At 52.5% G+C, this 21,906-nt stretch overlaps 2 protein-coding genes and 1 non-coding gene across 9 annotated transcripts in view; 1 reads left to right on the forward strand and 2 right to left on the reverse strand.

Moving 5' to 3' along the window:
* RBM39 (RNA binding motif protein 39) overlaps window positions 1-2,683 on the reverse strand; it is a 32,902-nt gene extending 30,219 nt beyond the window's left edge. For 2 of the 6 annotated variants that reach the window (XR_007158505.2, XM_048048896.2), the window contains exon 1: window positions 2,369-2,682. The gene's annotated coding sequence lies outside the window, so the exon portion shown is untranslated. Of the gene's footprint in view, window positions 1-2,368 lie in introns of all 6 variants that reach the window. The other 4 variants (XR_007158504.2, XM_048048895.2, XM_048048894.2 and 1 more) reach the window with 4 other exon arrangements.
* Window positions 2,684-5,531: 2,848 nt separating this feature from the next.
* Window positions 5,532-5,603, reverse strand: TRNAE-UUC (transfer RNA glutamic acid (anticodon UUC)). The gene has a single exon. It is a non-coding gene; the product is annotated as a tRNA-Glu (tRNA).
* An 11,801-nt stretch (window positions 5,604-17,404) lies between these two features.
* Window positions 17,405-21,906, forward strand: part of LOC106045405 (rho GTPase-activating protein 39-like) — a 52,431-nt gene continuing 47,929 nt past the window's right edge. Inside the window, exon 1 of one of the 2 annotated variants that reach the window (XM_066978526.1) lies at window positions 17,405-17,597. In XM_066978526.1, the coding sequence (XP_066834627.1) occupies window positions 17,587-17,597 (11 nt within the window). In that variant the 5' untranslated portion in view covers window positions 17,405-17,586. Of the gene's footprint in view, window positions 17,598-18,222; window positions 19,285-21,906 lie in introns of those variants that run through there. The other variant, XM_066978528.1, reaches the window with a different exon arrangement.

Consider the following 21,906-nt stretch of genomic DNA (forward strand, 5'->3'; position numbering starts at 1 on the left):
TGCCGTATTTTTTTTTCCCCCAAACTGGGTTAATTCCTGCACCTTGGTTACACGTACTGCTGTAAGAACCGTGCTTGCAAGACACTTGCCCAATATAATGAAATGGCTCCAAATTTCCAAGATACTTTAAACTGTTCACCCATAACCTCAGAACTGAGATTGTTATACCAGAGCTGTACTACATTTAAGGATCAAGTTACTCTCCCTCATTAGTACATCAAAGAATAAAACACAATCCTTTAGCAATATCAGAGCACTGAAGTTCATACTCAGTTGCTTAACTAATAAGGCACACTAACCTCATTTTCACGTTATTACCTCTTGGGCTATAGTGCCACCACTTACAAGTACGGCTATCCTTCATTTACATTTAACAGCTCTGTATCACTTTTTACCAGTGTATTTACACGTAGCTTTTCAAATCCTATAGATATACACACATGGATAAATTCACTACTACTCTGCCAATATTTGGTATGAACAAGTACATCAGTATGATTTAGGAGCACCAAAGAGCACCAGGCCAAACCCTGGTTTCTACAACACACAATCTTCACCAATGGCCACTCCCACCCATAACTACTTTTCCATACGTGCAGTTGAGCTAGCATATCCAGCTGTACCTGGGATGTAATTCCTCATCCTGAAGGGGAATGACCAGGGGGAGCGTGGGGGACAAAATAGGGAGAGCCAAATCATGAACAGCACAAAAAAGTGAATCAGGAATGACTATTACTGCGTTCACCCAAATAAGAGTGAACTATCGTTTGGGTGGGTTCAAAACAAAGGTCCTCATTCACAAGGAATTCAGCCATGGAACTCACTGTCCCAGAGTGCTGTAGTTGCAAACAAAGAAAAAAACACATGCAGCCTTCAAAACAAAACAAAACAGACAAAAAACATACACAGAAGTTTACAGAAAAGGCCTTTCATTAAACAAAGACCCTCCTTGTGACCTTGACACAACTAGCTGATGACTAAGTGTTACTTCTCTCTCTGATTGTCCTGTGCTTCTTTCTTTCTTGGCCACTTGCTGTTAGCCCCTATCACAGACAAGATACCAGATTAGGTAGACCTTTGCTCTCACCCCACACAATCTATATACTCTGTACTCAATGCAAAACACTTTTTGTTGGTATTACACTAAACTTTCATCAGTGCATCAGCTCTGTTTATGTAACAGACCTATCGACTCTGTAATTCTAGCTAAAAATCACGATGTGCACAGTTTTCTATTAAAACTCACAAATAAGAGTCCATGCATTTTAAATGAATAAAAAAATAATAATTTCCAAATATCTGTCATTAAACACTGAAGGAGCTCAAAATAGTTCTTAAAAAGCCTTTCCTCTTCCTCCAAAACAAAAACAACACACCTTTATACGCTTGATGTCTCTGCAGAAAAGAAACCAGCAAACAAGGAATGAATTATACCTGAATCTTTCTGGGTTAACAGAAAGCCTAAACAGACATGGAATTTACTGCTACTAATCTCGTCAGTATTTCACATTGCGATTACATCCTATTTGAAGCTCTTGTTACGGATCAACGCAGCTAAAATGACAACTCTACTCTTGTTTTACAAAGAGCCTTCTGGAAAAGATCAGGAAAGGTTACAAAGAACTTCAGCTGTACGGCTGACAGCACAGCTTTCTGCTACACACGCCCCTCTACTCAACACGTTCCCACCCCGGAATTCTCCCCCTGCTTCCTGTGGCACCAAACCCGAACGAAACCAAGTTCGGGTTCTCAGCTACGCCTGCCCCACTGTGACGACTCCTCCGTGCGGGACACCGGCCGGAGACCTTTGCTCCCCTGCCGCCCAGCCCAAGCCTCGACCGGCGCCACCCGGACCCTGCCGCCCCCGGCCGTTCGCTCCTGTCCGCGGCCCCGCGCCGCTCCCCGCGCCTGAGGAGCCCCGGGCCCGCTCCGCTCCTCCCCGCCGCCGGCTCCAGCGACGGCAGGGCCGGAGCCCCGCGCGGGCCGGGGCCGGTCACTCCGCACAGCGCCATCGTGGGGGGACTCGGGGAGGGACAAGGCGGCGGCGGGGCCAGCCGGATCCGCCCGCTACGTGGCCGTAGGAACAGCCAAACCCCGCACGACCAGGCCGCGGGGCTCGGGGCGGGGGCAGGCCGGGCGCCGCCCGCTCCGCTCCGGCTCCGTGAGGGCGCAGGGCGGGCACGGACAGGGGCCGCGGCGGCAGTCCCCGGCGGCGGGGCGCGGGGCCGCCCGGCCGGGGCGAGGCGCCCACGGCGGCGGGAGAGGCCCGGGCCTCCCGGCCGCCCGCGGGCCCGGGCCGCAACGACCCCCCCCCCGGCTAGGCCGCGGCTCTTCCGGCGCCAAGGCCCGGCCCCGGCCCGGCAGTTACCTGCGCCGCGGGCAGATGCGGTCCTCGTTCGGGCGTCCGGGGCCCGGCGGCGGCGGCTCCCGGTTCCGGCGCTGGCTGCGTTTACGGTGGGGGATGGGCCCGAGCGATCGGGAACCCTCTCCGAGCAGCCGGGGATCAGGCGGACGGCGCCGCTCAGCCAGCCGCGGGGCGGCAGGCGGCGAGGGGCGGCACGACCGTGGCGGGCAGTTCCCAGACCCGGGCTGGGCCCCGGCTCCGGCCGCGGCGGCTGCTCCCTGAAATGGCGCCCGCCGCGTCTCGCTGCTCGTAGGCTCCGCGAGCGGCACGGGGGCGCCCAGCGCCCGGCGCAGGGGCTCTCGCGAGACCCAGGGGCCGGGCCGGGCCCCGCGCCCGCTGCGTCTCGCGAGACAGCGCAGACTGAAGACGTCACTCGACCGCTCGCGAGGCCTGGGCTTGGGGGGGGTTCGCTCGTCCCTTTCCTCACCCTGGCTCTCGCGAGAGCTCCGCGCCCCCCCCGGGAGGTCTGGGGTGGCCCGCGGGCGCTGAGCCCCGCGCCGCCATTTTACCCCTCGCCCTCAGCGCCTGCGGGCGGCACCCTGCGGTCCCCGCCGGGTCTCCGAGCCCTGGAAGGGTTGGAGTTGGTGCTGTTGGCAGCCCTTGCAATTTTCATAGCGCCTTTTTTTTTTTTTTTTTTTTTTTAAGCGGGGTAGGCTCGCTGGCACCCTGCAGCCGAGCAGTACCTGGTGGGTCGGGAGGGTACCAGGTGCCTCTTGAGTTAAATGTAACCGTCTTTATTCATCAGTACGTGTGCAAGCCGTGTACTGGTTACCGTGGGCTTGGAGTCCCAGATTCTTTTTGGGGCTGTGGTTCAGGAGCACCCATGCCCTTAATCCTGTAGGGTGCTCCTGGGAGGTCTAGTACTAAGCTCCCTGTGAGAGGGGTCCTGTCACAGTCCTTTGTCTTTTTGTATGTTTGGGGCAGCTGGTACTTCTCCTGGGTTTTCTTCTGTCAAGTGTCACCTCTCTCTTTGCCAGCACCATTTGGAAATAAAATTTTATTACTGTAGGAGTCTCGCCACTGTGCCTGTGTAGTTTTCCCTCCCACAGGCTGAGAACTTCATTTGTGTGTGCATGTGAATTGTGCAGAAGCACAACAGCTCATGCCAGTTACATGAGGATGCTTATTGAGCTACTGGGTTTTAGAAAGGATTCCAAAGTGTTCCTTGTGGTCCCTTTTGAATTCAGGTTATTGACAAGCTTTCTTACAGGGCTTCTAGGTAAAGTAACCAAAGAGGAAAACTTTGTAAGATGGGGAGAAGAGAAGGGAACTGGCCAAACTAAAGTGGGCCCAGGAGAGGGGAAACAAGCAGGACACCTGTAAGGCCACCTCGGGCTGTGAGAGGACAATATTAGGCAGTAAGGCACTGGTAAGTCTCGTCATCCATCCACCAGAGAAGAAACTGACCAGTGATCAATGCGCAGCTTTGGTGGTCTCTCGCTTTGGAGTCTCTGAATCAACAGAACGTGTATCTGTTGTCAGTTGGCAGAGGCTTTCTTGGCATTGTTGCAGCCATACGCTGATGTATTGTCCAGATTGGGTGTATTTGCTGTGGGAAGTGTTATTTTTCATTTTTAAGCACCTTGTAACCACAAGCAGTGTTCTAGACTTTTATCTCCAAAAGCTGCATTGACTCATGAAGTCCTTAATGCACTGCACAGTTCGTGGAATATAAAGAGTGTTTGCCAGAAACGATATATCCTGTGTAGGTAAACCATTTAACATCAATGTCTAAATTTCTACCACATCTTACACATCTTACATCAAACAACTTTACGATTGCTGTAAAAGAAAGCTAACACCTTTCTTATGATCCCAGTCAATCCTCAGGCTAAAAGTCCCAGTAATAAGTGAGAACGTTGCTAAGGATGTTAGGCCAGGGGAAGAAGGTTTGTTGCCTTTTCAACAAGTGAAAATAATTGATCTGTGGTGACAAACACACAACATGTGTAAACTGTGCTCAGCTTAGGAAGCCCCTGAGCTGTGGGTGTTGTTGGAGCCTGGGAGCACCGGAGGATGCACCGTCTGTGCTTACATTGTTGACGTTCTTTCTTCTTGTCTCTGATGAAATAAGTGATGGTCAGGGATAGTGCTAAAGATCAGATGTTTCAAGCTTGTTGTTTATTGTAGTAAACTAGGTCACATTTGGGGCAGGAAGTTGAGGTGGTCTGCGTTCCTGTCACGGCTGGCTCTTCTGGTGGAACAGCTTCTGGAAGCTATGGGATGCCAGTGTCTGAGGGCCTTTTAGCTGCTACAGACCCACGTGCAACTTTAGTCATCAGTGACCTGGCCTGCTGTGGCAGCGCTCGGCCCAAGCCCCTGCTGTTGCCGGGTACAATTTGCAAGCACCTTCGAACTCAGTGGTTTAACTTGGAAAGTCCTTGAGAAATAAAACCTGCTTGCCTCAGTAACAGTGTTTTGTTTTGTCTCGGAGCCCACAAAACAGTTCATTTGTATTTAAACTTAGTTTAATAATATGCAGTAAGTTTGGGCCAATTCTTCAACGTGGAAAAGATAAAATTGAATGGGTTTCCTACTGAAGTCAGCACGAGATAAGCAATAATGGGTGGATTTTTTTTGTCCTATGAATATGAAACAAAAGTTTTAAACTTTGTCTCCTGAAAATCTAATTTCTCTGTAGTGCACAGACCTACTTAAACCAATTAAGGGCTAAGAACTTAAGCCCATAGATTCCAAATCAAAATGTGTTTTATCAAGGTGGTGGCCGAATTCTGCAGGGTGCTGGGCATGGTTGCTGTGACCCTATGTTGGTTCACCTCCAGAGCTGACAGAAAGCCACGGGGAAGCTTTCAGAGAGATATTTCGTAGCAGAAGTGTTCCTGGTTAAGGGACAGGGCTTGACCCGTAGGAGAGGCTTGCCCTCATTCCAGTGCGTGGTGTTGCAGGACAGGCTGTGCTGGCATCGCCGTCCCAAGGGTTTCCTCATCGGTGACACTGCTACGGACAACGGCGTGCTACCGACGCTGCCGTGAGAGCCTGCGGAGGGTTCGGAGTGGGAGTGGAAGTCGTTCGTTTTGTCCCGTGCTGTGGGCGGTGAGACCGACCCTGCAGATCTAAAAAAAAAATAAAATAAAAACAGCAGGGAGGGACTGAAAACAATTGCGCCTTCCCACACCGGGAGTCGAACCCGGGCCGCCTGGGTGAAAACCAGGAATCCTAACCGCTAGACCATGTGGGACTGCCTGCCTGCTGTCGCTGCCGCCGCAACCCGTCCCTGCGCTGCGCCGCCGCCAGCCCGCGCCGCCCTCTGGCGGCCGCCAGTGGAGCTGCGGCCGGCCCGGCGGGGCCCCCGGAACCCTGCGCCTCGGTCAGAAGGCGAGGGTGGAAGGTGGCAAAACCGAGGTCCAGAAACTGGGTGATGAGCACAAAGGTGTGCCTGGTTCCGTACAAGTTAGAGCAACGCTTGGCTCACTCACATCATCGGACCAGGATCGTGCAAGTCCCCCAGCATGTGGAAAGGCGTCACGGAGCAGATGTGGTGCGTTGACCCTGGGTGTTGCGGAAGCCCCATTGCTCACTCCCACCCACGCAGTAGGATGAGAGAGGGAATCAGAAGGGCAAAAGCCAGAAAAATTCATAGGCTGAGATAAAGACAGTTTAGTAAGTGAAGCAAAGCTAGACATGCGAGCAAAGCAAAATAAGGAATTCATTCACTACTTCCCATGGCAGGTGGATATCCAGCCACTTCCTGGGAAGCAGGATCTCAGCACGCGTAACAGGTACTCAAGAAGACAAACACTATAACCACAAAGCCCTTCCTCCTCCTTTCTCCCAGCCTTTGCTGCTGATCATGACATGGTCAGGGGCTGTGTGGGTCAGCTGTCCTGACTGCGTCCCCTCCCAGCTCTATGCCCACCCCCTGCCTGCTTGCTGAGTCTGCAGGCTAGGAAACAGAAACGGCCTTGATGCTGTGCAAACACTGCTCAGCAATAGCTAAAACATCAGGGTGTTATCAACACTGCTTTAGTTGCAGAGCCAAAACACAGCATGACATGGGCTGCTAGGAGAGAATTAACTCCATCCCTGCCAGACCCAGTGCAGCGGAGAAGACAAAACGAACACAGGCACTGCAGGAGGTCACAACAGCTCGTGTTACTTCTGGTGGCAGCTGCGTGGGCTCCCCTGTTGTGTTAGCACCATACATCCGCAGCCTTGTGGTCAAGCAGTCATCCTCATCGCCAGGAAGGGCTTCGGTGCTATTGTGCTACAGGTCAGATTAAATGACAAGGTGGATTTACCGCTGCAGCACTGCCTGCCCTGTCCTTGCACAGCTGCAAGTCACACTGGGCTTGGCTGTGTGTCAAGGATATTTTGCAGCTGGTGCAAGGCCCATAACCATCAGAGCTCTTGTGGTATCACTAGTTATGCCCATTCCTGGCTGCCCTGCTCATGAAGACCTTTAAAGGCATCCAGAACTATTGCCAGGCAAATTTACCAACATAAGCAAGAGATTAAATAAGGTTCTACAGAAGCAAAAAGGCAGGCAGAACCAGGAATACCAAAAGCTGGCCTATCCATCCTCTTTCTTCCAGTTTCTCTGTTTCCTCTATATGGCTTCTTCCTCAGCTAAGCACATGAGGAGGATATAGCACATGCCAAAGATGAAGTTTGGCTTCTGTTCGGGTGTGTCCCAGACCCATGCAGTCAGTGCTACGGCTGTTTCAAGACTCCAAAAGCCCTATGCACGAAGGAGCAGCTTTTCTGCTGCGTGTGGTAGTCACACTGCTCTCTAGCAGCCCAGAGGTGCCCAATGGATGTGGGGAACCAGGGTCAAAGAACAAAGCACCGTTTCTTGAGGGCTGGAGTGCCCCGAGGCTGGTCATGGCAGTAGCAATCGAAGAGATTCTGCAACCTCTCAGCACAGGCTGAGAGTTCATAACTTGTCTTGCTACAGTTTGGATGCCCACCTGTATTCGCGGGTAGCTTGCAGGCACATACCAATGACATGTTCTTACTGGTGCAGGACCCAGAGACCTGGCAGCTGACACAGTGGCAGCCTGTCCGCTGAGCAACCACACAGTGAGGAGCTGGAGGAGATACTCAGGAGGCCCCAAACAAACCAGGTAGGACTCCTGGGGTGAATTCCAGGTTGTCACCAGACAGCCAGGCAGATGTCAGGGCCACCAGAACTCCACGTGGCTGGAGCACCCCGAGGAGCTGCTCAGCACCTCTGGAGACAGCATGGTCTTGAAGGCCATTTAGTACCAGGTTTAAAAGGGACAGCCCTGCCTGCCCTCAGCATATAGGATGTGTTCTAGGATGTGGATTGCTTTGTGCAACCTCATGGAGGGTAAACAGCCAGGCGGCAGTGCTTCTGCCGAACGTGCCCCATCTGCCCTAAGAGGCCCTGTGGTGTATGGAGCCAGGATACAAACTGCTTGATGCTGCCTGGTCAATGTGCAGGTGCTCTCCAGATTTCTACTATGGACAACACAGCTGTAGCTAATGCTCAGTGGTGTAGGCTCCTCATTCCTTGCTTTTGCTAGCTGTCCTCAACCCTTAGTCACAAAATCAGCATTTCTTTACACATGCAAAACTTATCAAAATGGTAAATGGAAGGGCTCACTGCTCTTTCCGCAGCAGTTGTCAGGGACCTTCCTTGGGGAATGGAAGGGTCACCACTGCCAGCTTCTCCACCCCGAAGCCAGGTAGCAATTTGTTCATGTGTGACTCCAGCATGCGCTGCTGCAGGAGCAGAAGAATGTGAAATAACACAGAATCGCAGAATGGGTGGGGTTGGAAGGGACCTCTGAAGATCACTTAGTCCAACCCCCTTACCAAGCAGGATCACCCAGAGCACATTACACAGGATGGCATCCAGGCAGGGTTTGAGTATCTCCAGAGAAGGAGATTCCACAACCTCTCTGGGCAACCTGTCCCAGTGCTCTCTCACCCTCCCGGGAAACAAGTGACCCCTCATATTGAGATGGAACCTCCTGTGCTTCAGTTTGTGCCCCTTGCCTCTTGTCCTGTCACTGGGCACAAATGAAAAGAGACCGGCTCCATCTTCTCGACACCCTCCCCTCAGATATTTATATACACCTTGATGAGAGGTCTCCCCTCAGTCTTCTCTTTCCCAGGCTGAACAGGCCCAGTTCTCTCAGCCTGTCCTCATATGACGTGCTGCAGTCCCCTAATCATCTTCGTAGCCCTCCTCTGAACTCACTCCAGTAATTCTATGTCCCTCTGGTATTGGGGAGCCCAGAACTGGGAACAATACTCCACATGTGGCCTCACCAGGGCTGAGTAGAGGGGGAGGATCACCTCCCTTGACCTGCTGGCAAAACTCTTTTGAATGCACCTCAGAAATTGCACACCCATTAATCTGCAGACTCCTGACGGTTAAGCATAGATGGAAGAATGAGACATCACAGTACCTTCCAATGTTTAAATTTCTCAAACATGGAACAATTTACTTCCATTTGGTATGATTTTAGAAGCTACCTAAAACCAAGCCCTGGTGCTGGTGGAGAAGCTGGGAGTGCCACGTGTCCAGGGGGTACTGCACTGTTGTCTCCAGCAAATCTGTTTTTTTAGAACCTGTGACATAACCCATGAGATCCCCTGTCAAGTGACACTCCCCTGGGGACAATGTGCAGCTTGTGCTGTAGTGAGTAAGCCTGTGCCCATGTCGACGTCCATGCCCAGCCCTGGGTCTCTCCACAGACTGACTGCCTGGCCTGACCTCAGCTCTGTCTTGTCACTGTGCCCAGTCACCACCGGGCCGTGTCTGAGCCTGGTCTCCATCACTGGGCTCGGCCCTCATCTGTCTCATCCCCACGAACTGCCAGACAGCTTGGGCTCTGGGCTGCCCTTCGGGACTGCTGCAGCCTGCTGGGGCTGACCATGGCCTCCTACAGATGTGCTGTCACAGGGGATTACCCGGAGTGTGCATCAGGTGTTCCTCTGAGCAGTATCTCAGAGGAAGCCCAGATGTTTCCTCTGACAACAGCAAAGGGCAGCCATGGAGATATTCGGACACAAACACATACGTTCAAGTTGTCAGCACACAGCCTTTGTGCACAGCAGAGAAACGAAAATACAAAAACTTGTTTGCTGAATTGATCCGCTCCGTAGATATCCAAGATGTTTAGAAAACTAGCAAGGAGCAGCTTTCAAAGTTGTTTGCCTAAAGCTGGGCAGTTCCTACCTGGGAACTCAGAGGAACTAAGCGTGCCTGACAAAGTCATTGCAGCAAATGCAGACAGGGAAGTTTGGCATTGCAGCACTGGCAACCACTGGTTTAGAAACAATTTCTCCTTGTGGATACAAGGTAGAGCAGAGAACTTGCTGCCATTCCCGTCAACTTCAGCAGAACCTTTGTAGTCCTCAAAGCCTTAAGTGTATGAGAAAAGATAAAAGAAAAAGCAGTAAACCACTTCTCACACAGTATGGGAAATTTTGTTATCAATATGTGTTAGTAAACAGGCAGTGAGCAGGCAGAACTCAAGACATTATCTGAGGGCAAAAGGTCTTAATTTTAATTTAAAAAAAAAAAAAGTATTATTTCACCAAAAGGATATGGTAAGAAATAGCAACCTATAGATACATCAGTGAGGGACATCTGTAAACAACAAAATGGAGCAAATTTGTCTGTGATTGTGAAGAATAACATGAATAATGGAATAAAACTGAGAAAATGTAGGCAGATTATAATGCAATTCCCCTGACAAGAAATCTGAAGCTTGAATGATGTCCCCAGGAGACAAGGCCAGCAAGAGCCTCTGCACTGGTGACCTTGTGAATCCCCTTTTTCCTCATCTCTGGAGTTCTGACTGTGGGACTTTCTGTGCAGGTTTCTCACAGAAATGGGGATTCAATTAATTTGTCAAGGCTTGTAAGAAACAAAAACATCAGACTGCAGGATTAGCTTTAGGAATTACAGGTTCTGTTTGTGGCTAAAAAAAGTTGCTCAGTTCTTGGCACGTACCTACATTACATTGTCTGGCACGAATATCAGCCACAGCAAACCCAGATGGCTCCACCAGCCTGTGTAGCCTGGTGGGAGAGGGAACAGTGAGCTAAAGTGTGCTGGGACACCTGTGTCACCGCTGCTCACATTGCTGCTTGGGTCCAACGTTGCCGTCTTGTACTGTCAGCCTCACCCACTCGTCTCTGGTCAGTGTCCTCTGCCCGGAGCAGCTGTCTCCCAGCCCGAGGCAGCCAGTGGAGGGACTCATGCTGCTGAGCCATGCACACAGCATCACGGTTTACAGTTCATGATGTCTCCTGAGTGGGAGAGAGCACCACAGCCCAGCTTGTGCACTTGGACTGCTGGGTGAACTCTTAGGGGACAGACTGAAAGCAGCAGAACTCTTACCAGGCACAAAGAGGTGTGAGGGGCAGCAACAGAGTAGAAGTCCCTTGGGAACCTGTAACTGATGTGGTGGCAGGGACATACACCTTTTTTTAGAAAGGTTCCTACTCTGGTCTCTCTGTGCTCTGGCCTTGGTGGAGACCGTGGGAGTCTTGAAGCAAGGCGCGACACCTCTGCTGTGGATTTCTTCCTGACCTTCATTACCAACAGCTTCGGAGTTCAGCTCATAGGAAGTGACTTGGGAGCTGAGACTTCCCTTCCCATGCCTGCCTAGCTCTGGACAAGGACTACCGAGGACAGCAGGGTCGATCTCACAGTTCACAAGGGGCATTCCCACTTCCACCTCCCTCCCCAGCTCTTCTCTCCCCTCACTCACAGTTCTGCTGTGTGGCTTTCCTCCTCGTACTTGTCCCATTGGTGGCCTGATCATCCAGTTCAGGTTCCTAGCCTGGCAAACCACCGCTCACCTCTGCTCACCACCAGTTCAATGACCTGATGTGGTTTACCCAGGCTCAGCTGGACACCAGAACCAAGCCCCAGAACGGCAGGAGGAACAGGACTCAATGCACAGGGAGCCCTCAGCTCAGTTCAGCTAACTCACTCGACGTCATTATGGATCCCCTCCAGGGGCCTGTAATCATTGTCTCAGATGTCCTTCCCCTCTTCCCAGTCCCCTCTAAAAAGGCAGAGCTCTCCCATGCTGTGGGGAGCTGTAACCCCTGCCAGAGCTCAGTCCACAGCTTTGCAGGCAACCAGGGAGCCACAGCAGCAGGAAAGATGGCAGAAACCTCTCCTCTGTGTTTTTAGTCACAATCTGTTTTAGAAAGCAGGAGAGGAAACAAAGAGCATTTGCTCCTCCATCTGTTTCCGTGTCCCATGCTGCTAAGGTTGGGTTACAGCCAGCTGCTGCCATTGCCAATCAGTAACGTGATAGCGTGACTGCTTACTTTGCAAGGGAGCGAAAGATGGTAGGATGGAAAAATTTGGGACATGATGATTTTTAAAAAGCCCCATTGCAGAACATCTGGCTTGTTATATAAATTTACTTCATGCCCACTATTAAAAAACAAAACAAAACAAAACAAAACAAAAACACCACTGCTGATTGCTTCTTAAAAACAGGTATTTTTACAAATGGCCATATATATTTCCAACTAGCTCTTTCCAAATGATGGTCCTGGGCTATTTGATATCTTCAGTCGGCTTCAAAACACAGACAAGGTTAATTAAGAACAGGGATGTTTTTTATTTGCCTCATACATGCTAAGACCATTTGCTGGAGAAGAATCTAACTGTGCGCAATCCAGAGAACCTCAGCCAGCAGCTCACACGTGGAGGTCAGCAGGGTCCCATTCAGTAAGGGATATGAGATATTTTATAGAAGATGTCTGTGCTCTCAAACAATGCAGAATTCACCACAACGGCTTGTCCAGCTTGAACCTCAAGCCCCTTGACATAGAACTGCAGAATTGCAGATGTGTTGATCAGAAGGGACCTTTGGAGGTCATTAGCCCAGAACCTTGAAGTGAGAGCATCATCAATGCTAGATCAGGTCAGCCATGGCTCTGTGTAGCCAGTCCTTGAAAATCTCTGGGGATGGAGAGCCAATCACCTATGCTCTAATTACCTACAAAAGGGACATAGAACTACTGGAGCGAGTTCAGAGGAGGGCTACGAAGATGATTAGGGGACTGCAGCACATGTCATATGGGGACAGGCTGAGAGAACTGGGCCTGTTCAGCCTGGGAAAGAGAAGACTGAGGGGAGACCTCTCATCAAGGTGTATATAAATATCTGAGGGGAGGGTGTCGAGAGGATGGAGCCGGTCTCTTTTCAGTAGTGCCCAGTGACAGGACGAGAGGCAACAGGCACAAACTGAAGCACAGGAGGTTCCATCTCAATATGAGGGGGCACTTCTTTACCGGGAGGGTGAGAGAGCACTGGGACAGGTTGCCCAGAGAGGTTGTGGAGTCTCCTTCTCTAGAGATATTCAAAACCCATATGGATGCCATCATGCACAACATGCTCTGGGTGATCCTGCTCGGTAAGGGGGTTGGACTAAATGATCTTCAGAGGTCCCTTCCAACCTCAGCCATTCTGTGATTCTGTGTGGGTAAGCTGTACCGCCTGGTGAACCTAACACTTTATCATGTCTACTGGAACAACAAAGAGCTGCCCGCTGTGAGAAATATCGCCCACGTGTAGGAACTTGTAGTAGCTTGGAAGTACTTTGAATGGTTTCTAGTAGTATTGGCTTCTTCTGTACAGAACTGCACAGAGCTGGGACTTGCTGCAGCTACCGTGAAATGGATGGGGAGTGAAGGGAATGGGAGGCAGAGCTGCCACTGCTGAGATGGCATAACCCACCCCCTGGGTTATGCACTTGAGCATCCAAGGCACTGCATCTTCCTGGAGCCTGGGATGCTGTGGGGGCTGTGGCAGGAGCAGGCTGCTCTTTTTCCTGCTCCTGATCCCCCTCCCAGCAGTGGGAGCTCATGGTGCAGGGGAGCAGTAGGAGAGGACGGATGAGGTGACAGCAGGGCAGTGCTGTACCCGATGGCGCAGTCCCACGGTGCAAGAGGAGCAGAGCAGGTCCTGAGGTGGTAACCAGTCACACCAGTGGTTGCTGTTGAGTCCACAGTGATGAGGCAGGCCCAAGGTGACGACAGATGGTGGGTAGGGACAGCAAGGCACCAGGGCTGGAACAGGCTTTGCTGCAGCCTGATTCCAGCAAGTGCTGAGGCTGAGGACCCTCCTGAGCTGAGCAGGGAGCCCCTCGTGAGACATCCCTCAGCTCAGCCTCTCACCTGCACTGGTGCCCTGGCAGGCTTATCTCAGGTTGGAGCCACACCAGGTCAGTACTGGCCATAAGCCCAGGCACCCAAACCTTGGCATCATCTCCCAGTATCACCAGTCCCTCCTTCACACCTGACTGAAGCTCCTAGTCCCCCCATTGATGTACGTGGAGACACTCACCGTGGGGCTGGTAGTGGTCTGGACAGGTTCTGGGCTGAGCAGTCTTGTTTGTTAGAAGAGGCAGAGCTGGGGCAGTGCCCACTGGCCCAAACCTCTGGGACAGCGTTCTGGGTCAGTTTGCAGCTGTGGCACTTCTGTCTGGGTACTGCCCCATCTCCCCAGCCCTGCAAACGTGGGCAGGGCAGCAGCTGTACAATACCAAGCTCTCCTTACCTTTAGCGTCACCGGTTCTTCCAGACCCACAGGTGAGGAAGACCCCTCACGTGAGGTCCTCCCACTGCAGTTTCCTGACATGCAGTGTGTGCACACGTTCATCAGCTGAGCAGCTTCATGAAAAGAGGGGTGGGTGCATGACTCCAGACAGTTTCTTCCACCCAGGAGCAGCATCTGAAGGAACAATTTGAGCATGAGCTCAGGCACCTGGCTCTTTTTGCAGTTCTTCAGTGCTAGTTGTGGGAAATATGCTTCAGCCATGAACAGACAGCAGGGGAATGCTTTGGCCTGGAAACATTTGTCATACACCTCTTAATTCATCTTGCAGTGATCTAGTGTACACAGCCTCACAATTCATGAAGGCTGTTTCTTCCAACGCCTTACAGACAATGTGGTTCCATTACTAGCAAAAGAGCCAGGGGTTTATGACCTTCTGTTCTTGGAGATGCTCTGATGTCTTTGCCATGCTCTCAAAGACTGTTACAGACACTTCACGTTTCCCTCCTGCTGCTGTCTTTGGTGTATTAATGGCAGGCACCATGGCTGGTTGCCTTGATCTCCCACGTATGTGTCACAGTGTTACCCACCCTTCCCACTGAAGGAGGATCTCTGTATGCTATTGCACCAGGTAGAAGTATTCCTCTGCCCATGAAGCCTGCACAGCGAAAGCCTCTGAGAAAGCCACTGCAGAGGTCCTGCAAATGAGGCATTTCCCCTTAGCTGCTCCTCCCCTCCATGATCTCTGTCCTCCTCCCTGAGTCACTGCATATGCTGCACACATGCAGTTCACATCCACCTGGCTCTCCCAAAGAGAATGACCTTGGTCTGACGACTCTGCACGCATGTGCAAGCCACAGCCTCACAAACCCAGCTATAGCGTATGGTAGTTAATCCGTTTTCACTCAGCCATCATCTACCAGTGGTGGAGTTGTGTCCTTGGTGCCAGCGGGTACATGACCATCTTCTGGTGGGAGGTTCTGCCTTCATATTTGTTTCCTTGATCTTTATTTGCATGACTTCATGTAAAACACCTGCTAACCCATGAGTTGGGCTGGTCTGAAGGTGCCATCTCAGTCTATCTCCTACAACCCTGAGCGCCTCCAGGAATCTGCTTTGACCTCGAGAGAGAAGACTTCTCCCATCACCTGAACTGGGGGTGCTGTGCACACTGGTGCCACCTTCCCCTGGGGCGGGCAACTGGGTCATGCAGCGATGGGAAGCTGTGCTCCCACAGCTCTGCTTGACGCTTGTCTCAGAGAGGAGGTCTCAGAGCACAGCTCCACAGTGAGGAGGCAGCAAATGGCTAGGGGAGCGGGACCAAGTGACCATGGCAGGGCGTAGAGCACTGTGTGCAGAAGCACATCCCAAAAGTTTCAGCCACAATGCCCCAGCAGCTCAGTAATGGAGTTACTAATGCTCTTCCTGAAGCCCGTTAGGGGGGTAGGTTGGAAATAGCCTACACATTATCATTGCATAGTGAAATATGCAAACTAAAATGACAACATCACAGAAAAAAATGAATTCTTATCTGGTCCCTCCTGCAGCCAACCTCCTGTGCACTTCATGGGGTAACTCCTTTTCGGGGTCCCTGATACTGGGGCTCTTGTGACCTCCCATCTCCCCAGCTGTTATTTGCAGTCTGCCTAAGGGCTCTTGCCAGCACAGCAAAGTCAAACAGGGTGTTAACATTTTTACACACTGAGTCTAAATCTACAACAGCCCTTGAACAGAGGCTGTCAGGCTGCTGTAAGCATTTTCACAGATTTGCTGCGTCCCTCAGAGGACAGGTACAGCCTTTATTGGCAACGGCGTATAGCATCTGCATCTCCGCAAGGAACGCTGCCAGTTTAACCACATTTTAAAGCTACACCAGCAAACTTCCATTTCCAGTGCAGACCTACTTTAACTCCTGTTTTTCTCCTCTGCCTGTTTATACCCTGGTCCCCAAGTTTTGCTGCCTGCAGCACTCAGCCCTCCCCGTCCCCTGTCCTGTGGTACCACCAGGCATCTCCTCACTGCACCCTGCTGGGGGCTTTGCTGCTGCAGGGCCCCGCTCTCCCATCCCCGACATGTGTCCAGCCCATGAGCACGGCGGCCATGATCTCACTGTCTCTCTATTTGTTATTTACAAGTACAGGGGGACTTCGCATGAGTGTCTGTGGATAAAGTTACTCCAAAGTTATTCAGCAGTGCCAAAACGGCGTCTGTGAGAGAGCACTACGAGGGCTGGATCCCTCTGTGCAGAGCCCCCGCCGGCTGACTTGCCTGGGGTATGCCGTGATTAACAAGCTGCATGGACACATTTCTGGCTGTATCAGAAATTTGCCATGCAGTGTGACAGAGCCCAAAACTCACTTTGCTAGTGACAAAATCCACCCGGTATCTGCCAAGTCTCACACCCCCAGTGAGAGGGGCCTGAAGTTCCCTCAGGAACCCCCTGAGGGGGGTTTCTCCTCGTTTGTAAGCACAGGACCCCGTCCAAAATGCGTGTCACTGTGCCAGGTGACGTTGTCCGAATGGGTGGCTGACAGAAGGCTGAGCTGATGGAGCAGGGCTGGCCTTCAGTGCACGGCTCATTTCTTCGGAGCACTCACGTCGAAGGCTTTCGGGGGTGTTTGGAGCAGGGCTCTGCCTCTCCCCGGTGCGGGGACATGCCTGGTGTTTCTGCACAGCCTCATCCAGACTGCACTGTGCTCAGGACACTGATAAACACAGAAAGTCCTCATCTTAACAGATGTAACCGTTTGAGCTGCTTTATCCTTATTTCAGACCCCTTTTGTTGTTCCCACTAATGTGTTTGTTTGAAGAAGCACTTTGAAAAATGCAAGAGTTAAATCCTTGCATGCATCCTGGCATCACAAAGGCCACAGAGGCCTGCATGCAGCACGGCTGCACTCCCGACCTCTCAATCTTCACGCCGCCTCTGCTGGACGGTGCCCAGGGGAGCAAAATTTCCCTCTGGGGGCAAGGCATGCCTCAGCCCTGTGAGCTTTAGCCATTTCCCGCAGAGGATTTCTGTCCCCTCGTGGAAAAGGCGACTTGGCTAACTGTGGAGCTTCCTTTTGAAGGACAAGCTGGGGGGGGGGGGCGGCGGGTCCCGTAGCTCATTTCGGGAGACGCGGCACCATCCGGCTCCCCGGCGCTAACTGCTGCTGGCGCTTGGGGGCCGGAGTCCTGGCGCCAGAGCCCCGCCGCCTCCACCACCGCGCACCTCCCAGGGGCTCCGCCGGAGCGGGTCCTGGCTCCCCTCCGCAGCCCCCGCCAAGCCTCGGGATGCCCCCGTCCCACCCCCAAGCCCCCCAAATGCCCGGCCCGGCTGCCCAGAGGAAGCCCTGGGGCCGGGCCGGGCCGGGCCGGGCCGCGGAGCGCCCTCAGCCGCCGCCAGGGGCTGCCCTCGGCCCGCGGGCCCCAGCGCGGCCGCCGGCCCCGCGCTGCACCGCCCGCCCCGCCGCACCCCGCCCCGCTCCGCCGGCCCGGCTCGGCCCGGCCCGGCCCGGCTCGGTCGGGCAGCCCCCAGCAGAGGGACCCGGGGAGCGGCCGGGGGTCCCGGCGGCGCTGTCGGCCGGGCCGTCCCCGGGCGGGGCGGGGCGCGGGCTCGGGTTTCACGCCCTGCCCCGTGCGGGCAGAGGCGGGCGGTGGCGCGGCCGAGCGGGCCATGGCGGAGAGGTGAGTGCGGCGGCGGCGGCTCCACCTGTTGAGGGACGGGGCCGCGCGGGACCCCGGCCCGGCCGGGAGCCGAGCCGAGCCGAGTCGCGGGCCCCGGCCGGCAGGCGAGGCACGGGGCGGGTGCGGGCGGCCGGTCCCGGGAGCAGCGGGCGAGGCCGGGCGGCGCCGGGCACCGGGATCCCGCCGGCCCCGGGTGCCGTCGCCCGCCTGGCTCCGCGGGGACGGGCGGGCCCCGGGATCACGGCTCGGGCCCGGCCGGCGGCTGCGGGCGCGTTCCGCGGCTCTTCAGAACTGCCCGCGGCTCCGAGACGGTGCCCGAGCGCGGCAGCGACTTGCGCTTGGCTCGCCGGAGAGGCGTCGCCGGAAAGCTCCTGGCCGGGGGGATCACCTGGAGGCCGGGCGGCCAGGCCGTGCCCCGGGCCGCCTCCTGCTTCCGAGCAGCGCGGGCGGGTCGCGGCCCCGGCCGTCGTCCCCGCTCGGTGCCAGCCCCTGCTCCGCGGGGAGGAAGGTGCGGAGCTGGCCAGAAGCGCTGCCCTCCCAGCAGCTGATGCCGGTTGCTTTTGCGCTGCTTAGCCAAAATTTTCGTCTTCCTAGATGAAAAGCTCGGACTGATCTCACATTCCTGTGAGCTCGGCTCTCCTCAGGGGCACCAGCGTTCGGCTGGCTCCTCGCATTCCCTTTGTCTGGGGGAGGGAAGGGAGAGCTGTGCTGGCGTTTCGCCCGGTGGCCTGGTGACGGTGTGAGGTGTTTGGAAGAATTTGTGTTTCTCTGGAGTTTGAAGTTGTTCCTGCCTCTTTCGTGTCCCCTCCAGTGGAATGCAGCTCGAGTTAGTCCGCAAGAAAGAGCATCTCGGGCAGGAAGTGCGCGTCCCTGTGAGAGGGGAAGCAGGACAGCAGAATTTATCCAGAGCAAAGTGATAAGCGCAGCGCCAAGCCCTGTGTTCGCCAGCAGCGACACCTCGTCGCTGCCGCTTCCGTCTGTGCGCTGGTGACAGCGAAGGGCATCACGGTTGCAGGTTGCTCGCTTTGGGGCATAAACCTGACAAAGCTGCACAGATTCGGGAGCATCCTTGTACTAGCCAGCACAGAAGAGCGCAAGGTTTCTTGTGCTGCATTTTCCTTTCGTGAGCAGCCTTTTCTTGCTGTCCTTTTGGTGCTTTTCGAGTTTGTTGTTTGCCAGTTCGATGAGGCAGCTCTTTCCTATCGGTTGGATCAAGGCTATGCGGAGCGATGCTGAGATCGCAGCGGATTATAGGAATGCAGATTTTGAAGCCAGGTTTTTGGTTGGATAGTTCACATGCCTTCAATATTCACAACAGGTTTGCTTAGCTGAAACAGATGTCCCGGCCTTAGCTGGAAGCACATAAGCTGGAGGGAAATCCAAGTGTGCTGGCCTGGTGCATTTTTTAACCAAGAGAAATTTATGGCCCTCCTTGTGATGTAAAAGGCTGCTTTCAGCCTGACGGTTACTGGATCTGCAGCTGAAAACCTTGCATAAGACTTGCGCATTTAATGTGCCAACCACAGTGCAGAATCAGGTTCACTTAATGCTGTCCTACTTCAGGGAAATGGGAAGTGAATGCATCCCATTCATCTCGTTTACCTGATCACCAGAAAAATGTAACTCTGTGCTCTGGTGCGAAGGTGAAAAGAAGAGACTGAGATTCCTGTGGTGAACAGCTGAGTGGGTAAGAAAATCATGCAAATTTCAGTGTACTCGTGCCTTTTAATCTTTTAATCTTTTAATCTGTCCCGATGTTCCTCTGCGTTGAGCTTTATAGGGCTATGGCAAACTGGTAAAGTTTTGTGCACTGGGGAGCAGGTTTTTCCCCCTATAAAGCCATGGCGAAGGAGCTAATAGCACCATTGAGGGACTGTGGGAAGGACTGTAAGATTTGAATCAGCTCTAATGGAATTGCTTGTGTAATTAAAGATAAGGAAGCATAAACTGCTTTAGGATTCTGGCTCTTTGACCCACGAGGCTTCCCCCCCCCCCACCAGAGCAGTTTAATAAATATTCATATTCATGAACCGTTCCTTTGAAGTCACAAAAGGATTCATCATATATGTATTTGATAGGTAAATGCGTTAGTAAGAATGCTGCTTGGGTGCTGTTTCATTTATGGATAAGCAAGCTTTTCAGTTTGCAGTTGTCATTTTATTAGCATGTTTTCGGCTGTTTGAATTAAACAGCCTTGGGAAGCGAGCGGAGGGAGATGCTGCAGCCCGTGCCAGGGGTGCTGGGGATTACTGAAGACTTGCCTGTGAGGTGGGGAGAGGGGTTATTTTTGGGCGGTACTGGGTGCACTGGTTTAGTGGGAAGCCTGCTGGTCTGGCTGCCCTTTTAATCTGAGTAATGCAAAATAAAAAGGATTCCTGTGCTTTATGTTCTGATTACAGCGGCACTGAAAATAAGACTTCAGTTTGTTGTTGAATCTTAGTATCCTGAGTAATGAGTTTGTTGCAGATAGTTAATTCAGATTCACTCAGGGTTTTAATAAGTCTTTGAATACTAGACTGGTTTCTGTGTGACCCGTTTCCACCCCCCCCTTCCCCCGGAGCTTTAATTTATGAGTGAGTGAAAGCGTCCGCAGTTCATCAGCCTGCCCCGGAGCTGCTGGCTGACTCCCTGTGTCTGCGCTCAGTTGTGGCTTTGCGGTAATGGGCTCTTCTGGTTTTGATGGTGCGTCTGAACCTCCTGCTGGTGCTCAGCACAGGTTCCTGTGCACATCCTCCGACTGGGTCCACGCTCCCTCTTCTGCTTTACCCTGGTTTAAACTGTCTTAAATAAGGCCATGGATAAATAAATGTCTTCTCTGTAGCGAGCTGTGACTGCGGGAGAAGCTTTGACTCCCTGATGCTTATCCCACTCTCATCTGCTGGATGAGCCTATTCCTGGCTGAGCACTATGGTGTCTCATTTAGCATGAAATGAGCCAGGTTTTTAAAGGTCTCTGTTTGCTTCTCAGAGGTCAGACACCCGTGGAGATAAGCGCAGGTGTGGGAGGTTATCAGCAGCCTGCCCTCGGCCCCACTCAACGCGCTGCAGGAGCGGTTGGTGAGAGTGCTGATGCGATTTACCTGGGATGAGATGGTTTAGGGGGGAAAGACTGGCTGGCTCCAAGTGCAACCAGGAGTGTGTTTTTACTACAGTAGCGCTGCTGGCAGCCTGAAGAGGTGATAAGCTGCGCAGGACAAGGTGGTTGTCTTATCCACCGAGACTGCTGTATGCTTTTAAAGCTGTTCTTAGCAGCAGCCTCGGAGCTAGCTCCAGAGGTGGATCTGTGCCTGTAGCTCATGTGTGACTACGCAGATGAAGCCTGGTCTTCGGGAAGCATCTTCAGACACACCAGATTCTTCTGATGGAAACTAATCAGAAGTTCAAAGGAAAGAAGCAGCATTTCCTCCTTCTCTGTGGTCTCCTTTCCTAGTGCTTCCATTCCTGTTGTACTACCCAAATGGCTTCCATGGTGGATGATGCAAGTAGGAGGAGATGCTAGCAAGCTTTCATCAAATAAATACGTCAGAATTTGAAATGTTCCATTTAGGTTCCATCAGTCCTTTCCAGGTAGAGCGCAATTATTTGTGACTTGCTGTGACATGCATACATGCGTGTTTCTTTAAAAAGCCCTCCAGGCAGTTTGCATAGTTAGTGAAGTACCTCTTGTTTGTAATAAAAATAAATTCCAGAGCAGACCTTGGGATCTGGCTTTAGCTGGATACCTAGAGAGTTTCTGAGCTTTGCTGTCATGATTTACATATTGGATGTTAATTCCTCTCTTTGTCCAGGTGAGCAGAAAGGCGGTTCGCTTGTAGGAAGAATGGCTTTAATGGCCATGCAATTTCCTGTAGTTTTTAGTAGCTCAGTCATGAATGTCTGCTGAAGCAAGCTGTCTGTTTAATATATGTATATATTTTGTACACATTTAATGGGAAGGGTAGTCTTCTGCTTTGTGCAACTTCTTAAAACAGTTAATACTTCCCCGCCTCTCCAAAAGTTAACTTAAACAGCAGGCATGAGGTCCGTCAGGCTCCTACGTCTGGAGCTAGAGATTGTAGGTCAAGAGAATTTTTTTTTTTTGCTTGGTGTTTTTCCTGCAATTGGTCTTTCCCTCATGGGAAAATGGAAGAAAATACCATTATTTGGGATATGTTCTCTCATCCTAATTACTGTTCGAAGTGCTTGAGGTTACTGATGTAAGGAATAAGAGAGTTTTATTTTTCCAGTTGAATATTGACCGGCAGATTCCAGTGTAGCTGGTAACAGTCTCCCAGGTACTCTCCCTAGCCTTTTTCATTGTGTCTTGTCAG

This window comes from Anser cygnoides, chromosome 16, assembly GCF_040182565.1.
Source record: "Anser cygnoides isolate HZ-2024a breed goose chromosome 16, Taihu_goose_T2T_genome, whole genome shotgun sequence".
Lineage (NCBI taxonomy): Eukaryota > Metazoa > Chordata > Aves > Anseriformes > Anatidae > Anser > Anser cygnoides.